Source organism: Stegastes partitus, unplaced genomic scaffold (genome assembly GCF_000690725.1).
Source record: "Stegastes partitus isolate 25-593 unplaced genomic scaffold, Stegastes_partitus-1.0.2 Scaffold2459, whole genome shotgun sequence".
Lineage (NCBI taxonomy): Eukaryota > Metazoa > Chordata > Actinopteri > Pomacentridae > Stegastes > Stegastes partitus.
In genome coordinates, this window is record NW_007580190.1 from 50,397 (window position 1) to 58,305 (window position 7,909).

Genomic DNA, 7,909 nt, shown 5'->3' on the forward strand with positions numbered 1-7,909 from the left:
CACACACACACACACACACACACACACACACACACACACACACACATGCACAGATTTGTGATTAACTTGTTGTTTGTTTACTTGTTTATTTACTGTTTGTTTGTGTTTGTGTTTTCCAGTCAGGGTTCTTCGGGCTGCAGAGTGGGCATGGCTGTCGGCCTTGTGGCTGCAGCCAATCAGGGTCCCTATCTGAGTCATGTGATGAGGAGGGGCGGTGTCAGTGTGTAGAGGGCGTGGCCGGGGACAAGTGTGACCGCTGTGGTCATGGTTACTACGGTTTCCATGGCAGCGGCTGCAAAGGTAGGTAGATACAGCCATTTGTCAGTCAGACTGCTCATTGGTTGAGCCTCTTGTCTCTGATTGGTTGTGCTCTGCTGTCCTCCCAGCATGCACCTGTGACCACACTAGCGGAAACTGTGATCCTGAGAGCGGAGAGTGCATCTGCCCCGCCCACACAGAGGGAGACACCTGCGACAGGTGTGAGACAGGTCACTGGGGTCACGACCCCACCACAGGTTGCAAGGTATGCACACACACACACACACACACACACACACACACACACACACACACACACACACACACACTCAGTTACAAACCTGTGACAGGTGTAACGTGTTAACTTCTGTCTCTTCAGCCCTGCAGCTGCAGTGCAGCAGGAAGCTCCACCCCTCAGTGTGATCTGACCAATGGGCAGTGTCTGTGCAGAGAGGGGTTCTCTGGCAGGTCATGTGACCAGTGTGCACCTGGTTACTATGGTTACCCAGCATGCTCAGCGTGTGGCTGCGACATGGCGGGAACCGACGAAACATTCTGCAACACGACACTGGGAGAGTGCGACTGTGGACACACCGGAGAGTGTGTGTGCAAGGTAACGTGTGTGTCGCTTGTCCTGTTACAACTGGAGCCGTATTAAAAGTCGAATGTCGTCTCCACACACACTCTGTCTGTGTTCAGGCTGGCGTGTCGGGGCGGCGCTGCGAGGAGTGTGTTGCTGGTTGGTTCGGTTTGTCAGCTGAGAATCCAGACGGCTGCTCTCAGTGTTTCTGTTCAGGACTCAGCCGAGACTGTGAGGAGCAGGGAGGACTGACCAGAGTACCTGTGAGTACCTGTGCTGCATGTGACATATGATTTATATACGAAGTTCTGCTCACATGTTCTGATGGAGGAGACCAGAGTCCACTAAGTTCAGCTCACATGTTCTGATGGAGGAGACCAGAGTCCACTAAGTTCTGCTCACATGTTCTCACGTTCTTCACTCTGTTTCCTTCTGCTGCTCTTTGCTGGAGGGGTTCTGCTGCTCCTCCTTTCTCTGGAAAACACCACAAAGGGCTTCTGATGGACTCAGACCAGGACTCACACTGTCCAGGTCCTGGTTCCACTTGGTTCTGGTGTAGAAGTTCTTGATGACGTTGTTCTCTGGATGTTCTACTGCTGGAATGTTCCTCTTCTTCATCTGGTCAGCCAGTATCCTGGTTCATCCTCAGACATTCATGGAGCTTCTAGAAACGTCATCAACACCTTCTGCCCTCATGCAGCCCCACATCATGATGCTGCCACCTCCGTGCTTCACTGTCAGGACCATGCATCCACTGTGGTGGTCCTGGTCAGGTTCACACCAAACATCTGGACTCCATGTGAGCCCAACACATTGATCTCCATCTGACCAGAGGATGTTCTCCAGCATCCATCAGGCTTCTGTTCATGTTCTCTGGTGAACTTTGATGTGGAAGTTTAGCTGTGAGCAGCAGCCAGGTTTAGTTCTGCTCCTCCGTCCATAGAGGCTGATGTTCTAAAGTGTCCTTCACACTGGACTCACCTTCCACCTCTCTCTCCACAGATAACCCTGGCTCGCTCTCCTGCTCTCTTGTCATTGGTCAGTCAGTCGAACCTGCAGGGTGTTGTATCTGGAGTTTACCAGCAGGGTGGCGATATGCTGCTGGACACCCGTCAGCTGAGCACCAGCAGACTGTCCGGTCCGCTGTACTGGAGGCTGCCTCCACAGTTCGAAGGCAACCAGGTACTGTAGCCGACCTGCTGCCTGGCAGTTCATCTGTGACCAGGCCTGTTTAGCAGCAAGCGCGGGGTGTTTAAACCCTTCACGCTGACTCACAGGGAGTTGTGTACTGTGTGTGTGTTGTGTTGTGTAGCTGCTGTCATACGGCGGGCTGCTGTCCTACACCGTCACCTTCTATGCCGAGGACGGGTCAGGACTGTCCAACCTGGAGCCACAGGTGCTGATGAGGGGCGGGACTCTGAGGAAGCTGGTCATCTACACCGACATGGTTGCCCCTGGCAACGGCGTCAGGACTCAGCATGACATCAGGCTGACTGAGGTACAACTGCAAGGAATCATGGGAAACAGTGGAGGAGGTGTTTAAAGGCAAAGTTTACTATTGTGTGTGTGTTTGCGTGTTGCAGCACAAGTGGAAGTATTTTAACTCGGTGTCGCTGACGGCGGTGAGTCACAGCGACTTCCTGTCCGTCCTCAGTAACGTCCAGTACGTCATCGTCAAGGCTTCATATGGGACGAGACTGCAGCAGAGCAGGTACTCTCAGTACTCTCAGTACACACAGTACACACAGTACTCTCAGTACACACAGTACTTTCAGTACTTTCAGTAATCTCAGTACCCAGCAGCGACCACACTGAGCAGCTGCAGCTGACTGATGACCCTCGACGATGTTGAAGCAGCTGTGACATCACAGCTCTGTTATTTCCCTAAGGATCGCTAACATCACCATGGAGACAGCAGTGGAGGCAGAGTTAGGGGAGGAGTCAGAGGGGGCTGCGGTCCCAGGGGGCGTGGCCAGACTGATTGAGTCATGTGTATGTCCACCTGGTTACACCGGACTGTCCTGTCAGGTAAGGGGAGGGTCTTCACATGGTCACATGACTCAGTGTATCACCATGACATCAGCAGGAACCACCAATGAAAAGGCTGCTCTTTGTTTACACAGTTATAAACGTGTTGACCTGCCAGGTGCATCACCTGTCTCTCTCTGACCTGTCTGTCTGCAGGAGTGTGCAGCAGGTTACTTCCGTCAGCATCAGTCGGAGTTGTCGTCTCAGAGTCAGAAGTCGATGTTTGTTCGTCCGTGTGTTCGATGTCGCTGCAACAACCACAGTGACAGCTGCGACATGGAGACTGGCGACTGCCAGGTAGCATGCTAACACATGCTAACACCTGTTTAAACATGCTGTGCTAACATGTTCTAACATGTGCAACACAAGCTAACATATACTAGCAAATGGTAATGCCTGCTAGCATGTGCTAATACATGCTAACAAATGTTAACTCATTCTAACAAATGCTAACAGGGGGTAACGCATGCTAAAACATGCTAACCGAGCTAAATTTTGCACATTGTTGAAGGAGACTCCAGGCTGAGGAGGAAAAACTCATCAGCAGATGAAAAGTGTTTGTTTTGTGCAGGACTGTCAGCACCACACCAGTGGGCGGAGCTGTGAGCTCTGTGCCCAGGGGTACCACGGGAACGTCAGCGGCTCCATCAGCGACTGCTCGCTGTGTGCCTGCCCCCTGCAGGACAACAGGTAACCTGCAGCTGCTCCCATATTCTCACCTCTGTCGTGCTGACGTCTTGTACTGACCCGGCTGTGTGTAGTTTCAGTCCCACCTGTGTGTCAGAAGGAGCGATCGGTGATTTCCGCTGCACTTCCTGTCAGGCCGGTTATGAAGGCAGATACTGTGAGAGGTGAGTACCTGCCTGTAGACCTTCACCAGGTGTACAGATGAACACATCACAGTCTCTGTCTCATGTTCCTTCATTGTGGTTCATGTTTCTCTGCAACACAAAGTCCTGCAGCTCTGTGGAACCAGAACATGAAGGAGAGAGAACTCAGAGATGTCTTCTGTTAGCAGGACTTAGTTAGAACGATGGAGACCAGAGAGAAATATGATTTTACAAAAATGGACCCAATGTGTTTCCCCAGATGTTAAACCCTGAAGCTACTGTAGTCTCCTTGTCCTGAAGATGTTGAACCATCTCCATGTCTCTAGACTGTTCCTCTCTGCTCTGCTGAGCAGCTGTAGAAAGATGTTCCACCATCAGATGTAGAAAGATGTTCCTCCAACAGTAGAAAGATGTTCCACCATCAGATGAATGTATCTCCACCAACTGGCTCCTCTGGTCTCTGGTTCTGATCCGTGCTGCATCTATTCATTGATCCAGTAGGATGGATTCTTCTCTCAGTCTCTCTGAGGAAACATGAGCCATGATGTGTTCAAGGACAGATGAAAATCTTCTGTTTCAAGACAAACTGTGGTCCAGCTGTTTTGGGTTCAGAGGGTTATTAAACTGTGACCTGTCGTGTCGCAGGTGTTCTGTCGGTTACTACGGAAACCCCTCGGTGCTGGGCGGTGTGTGCAGGCGCTGCACCTGCAGTGGGCAGGGCTCCCTCCACCCGCTGTGTGACGCTCTGACTGGACAGTGCGAGTGTCGGCACGGCAACACGGGAAGGTCATGTGACCAGTGTGACGACAGGCACGTCCTGCAGGGGGCAGCGTGTGTGTGTGAGTACAACTACATACACAGTAACACGCACATAGACACACGCTATAACACACACACACAGGAGCACACCGCTGTGTCCTCAGAAGTGATGTTTCTTCCTCCAGCCTGTGACGATGAATGCAGCGGCGTTCTGCTGGACGACCTGGACAAACTGAACGACCTCCACCTGTCCGTCAACCTGAGCGGCGTTGTCATGGCGTCGTACCGGCAGCTGGTGTCGCTGCAGAATCAGAGCAGAGACCTGCAGGTAGAGAGACGAACCCACCCATCACACTGAGCACGCTTCATTCTGTCAGCTGACCCGTTACCTGTGTGTCTGTCCAGGTGGCGCTGTCAGAGAACAGCTCCGTCACAGCTTACCTGTCCAGAGTGGAGGACGACCTACGTCACCTGACCTCTGACCTCAGCGCTCTGCTGCAGCAGGTAGACACATGGCCTCTGCTAAAGGCTTCGGTCGCTGACCTGCTGTTCACTACAGCACTGAAACATCACAAGGTCACACAGGAGGTTCCACACATGAACACATAACATCAGAACATCTGAACACATGAACATCTGAACACATGAACATCTGAACACATGAATGTCTGAATGAAATAAAGGTGGACATACGAAGGAACCAGAGAAGCTCAGGAATGAAAGATGGACTCACTGTCGTTCCTGCTGTGGAGCCTGAAGTTAATCTCTGAATCTGAACCGGTAGTTTGTAATCTGATATCAGAGACAGTACTCTGCTGGTGGAAGTAATCTGATTACTGTGCTGTGTTAAATCATTGGACAGGATGCTATAAAGGAGTGCTGCTGTTTACTGTACATTTAATACCTGATGCTGGTTGTCAGGACAACAAACACCAAAATATCAGTGTAATTACAATATTTTTATTACATCATTTGTATTAAATAATTATTATAAATAATCATCATGATTTGAAAACACAAAGAACACAGTTTGATCTGCAAACAGACACAATACATGTAGTGTTAATTTTCTGCGTCCTGATTGGCCAGGTCACTCGTTTGTCTGACCACCTGGTGGAAGCGGCCGTGTCCAACAACAGCAGCTTTTCCCAGGGTGCACTGCTGCTGGAGAGCATCAGCAGCCTGCAAGACAACATTCTGGGTAAAGCACAGAAGCTCAACGATGACATCACTGACGTATCATAGTGACATCATTACCAGCAGAAAATGCTTTAATTAACGCTCGCGTGTGATTGGTCCAGTGCTGCAGAGGGAGGCGGGGCATCTGAATCAGACCACGGATGAGCCCGACTCAACCAATCAGACGCGTCTGCTGGAGGAGGTGGAGTCCTTGTTGGAGACCACCAGAGGTGTCAATCTAACAGCCGCCATGGCAGCAGCCAATCAGGAGCTCAGGTGAGTTTAATACACACATCAAATCGAAAACAAACACACAAACAGGTTGCCATGGTAACTCTCCCTCCCTCTCTGCAGCCGGTCAGAATCTCTCATCCAATCGCTGCAGCAGGACCTCCTGTCCAGCAGGGCAGCGCTGGACAACCGGCTCCACACCCTCGCCACCTCCATAACTGTCGCCATGGCAACGCTGGAGCATGCACAGACACACCTGAGCGACGCTGCACAACAAAACACAGAAACACACACTCTGCTGGACGGCGCACACACTCTGCTACACCGTTATCAGGTGAACACACACACCTACACACAAAGACACAGGTGAGATTAAAACCTGTGCTTATGTTGTTTCTCTTCACGTCTCACCACCTGTGTGTGTGTCTGTCAGTCTGTCCATCAGAACCTGACGGCTGCGTGTCTGTGTGTGGACGGACTGATGGACGACAGCCAGCTGCACCTCCAGGACGCCGTCAGTCTGACTGAGGATTTAACCAACAGCAGCGCAGTAAGCAGTCCTGCAACAGTGTAATAACTCACCTGACCAGCAGGTGACAGCATGCTAATTAACGTAACAACTCACCTGACCAGCAGGTGGAGGTGTTGGCCAGCCAGCTGGATCAGTGGCGCCCCCTGCTTAGGAAACAGGTGGACGGTTTGGTTGTTGGACTGAAGATGACGGACGCTCTGGAGAATGTTTATCGTGCAGAGAACCACGCCCACCTTGTGCAAAGCCACGCCCACTCCCTGCACAGGTAACCTTGGTGCAAGTGTGTTTATAAATGTGTGTATTTCTGTCATTTCTCCCGTTAAAGTCTAAACTCTTCCCTCTCAGCTCGCTGTCAGCGGTGTGTAATATGTCCCAGAATGGCAGCCGATTGGCTCAGCTCGACAGTGATGTCACTGAGCAGGTTAACTCCGCCCAACTGATAGCCTCGACCGCCCTGATCTCCGCCTCCCACGCTGTCAACATGGTACGTGTGTTCAGACGGAGAGCTCACCTGTATCTCAGGTGAATCAGGTTCTCACACCGATCATCCAGCTGAGGCTCCAGATGAACCATTTCATACACACCTAATGTGTGTGTGTGTGTGTGTGTGTGTGTGTGTGTGTGTGTGTGTGTGTTGTAGACTGTCCAATCAGAGCAGGTGCTGGCAGAGGAGGGCGGGGCTAAACTGAACATCAGCTCTGCTGTTTTGGATGAAAGTCAACGAATCAGCGAAGCGGCTGAAGGTCTGAGTTGCTCCTTTATTACAGCAGATGATTCTGTCAGAGGTCAGACTGGAGTTCTGCCTCCTCAGAATGTGATTACTGAAGCTGAGAATCAGGGTTCTGACATGATGCTGCAGATTTCTGTGGTTAGAGGTTAGCTGTGTTCCTCACATCCTTGGACTCAGTAGCCACACCTGGCTGCTGTTTTAGCTCCATGTCAGAGCAGCTGAGGACCAAGTTGTAGGAAACAAAACCAGCAGAGACGAACAGCACCAGGCTGTGGTTAACGTGGTGGATAACTCAAACCTAAACATGGACCTGAGCTCTCTGAATGACCTCATCTCTTCTTCTGTGGTGGTTTGATAGCAGCGGCTGGAGGATTCAGGAGAACTTTGACTTCAGTCTGTTTGTCTGTCCCACAGATCTGCAGGTGAACGTTTCCATGGTAACCAGCAGGCTGCGACTGGTCCGGGACAGTGTCCGTAACTCCAGCCTCCTCCTCCGTCAGCCAATGAGGCAGCTGCAGAGCCTCTCTAATGGTGAGACAGCTGATGTACAGCATACAGCGGGAGTCCTGTACAAAGCCAGCTAAACATCACATGACTCTAAACTGGATCCACTAACAGTAATCAGATTACTTTTAAGCTGAACTGCAGATTATTTCCTCTGATGTCAAATTAAAAACAAACAGACCATATTACACTCAGGCTCCAAAGTAGAACCTCAAAGAACCAAACTGAGTCCAGCTGTGGTTCCCATCAGTCCACCTGCATGAACATGGTTCTACAAC

The 7,909-nt window shown here is 51.0% G+C and overlaps 1 protein-coding gene across 1 annotated transcript in view; it reads left to right on the plus strand.

The window, feature by feature from the left end:
• Positions 1-7,909, plus strand: part of lama1 (laminin, alpha 1) — a 34,539-nt gene that overhangs the window by 18,051 nt on the left and 8,579 nt on the right. Inside the window, exons 17-38 of the mRNA XM_008305283.1 lie at positions 120-300; positions 387-523; positions 638-871; positions 958-1,101; positions 1,841-2,020; positions 2,151-2,336; positions 2,422-2,549; positions 2,728-2,866; positions 3,023-3,163; positions 3,438-3,556; positions 3,628-3,717; positions 4,342-4,535; positions 4,641-4,783; positions 4,861-4,959; positions 5,545-5,656; positions 5,757-5,910; positions 5,989-6,199; positions 6,299-6,415; positions 6,502-6,662; positions 6,743-6,881; positions 7,038-7,140; positions 7,542-7,658. Coding sequence (XP_008303505.1) covers positions 120-300; positions 387-523; positions 638-871; positions 958-1,101; positions 1,841-2,020; positions 2,151-2,336; positions 2,422-2,549; positions 2,728-2,866; positions 3,023-3,163; positions 3,438-3,556; positions 3,628-3,717; positions 4,342-4,535; positions 4,641-4,783; positions 4,861-4,959; positions 5,545-5,656; positions 5,757-5,910; positions 5,989-6,199; positions 6,299-6,415; positions 6,502-6,662; positions 6,743-6,881; positions 7,038-7,140; positions 7,542-7,658 — 3,229 coding nt within the window. The remainder of the gene's footprint in view (positions 1-119; positions 301-386; positions 524-637; positions 872-957; positions 1,102-1,840; positions 2,021-2,150; positions 2,337-2,421; positions 2,550-2,727; positions 2,867-3,022; positions 3,164-3,437; positions 3,557-3,627; positions 3,718-4,341; positions 4,536-4,640; positions 4,784-4,860; positions 4,960-5,544; positions 5,657-5,756; positions 5,911-5,988; positions 6,200-6,298; positions 6,416-6,501; positions 6,663-6,742; positions 6,882-7,037; positions 7,141-7,541; positions 7,659-7,909) is intronic.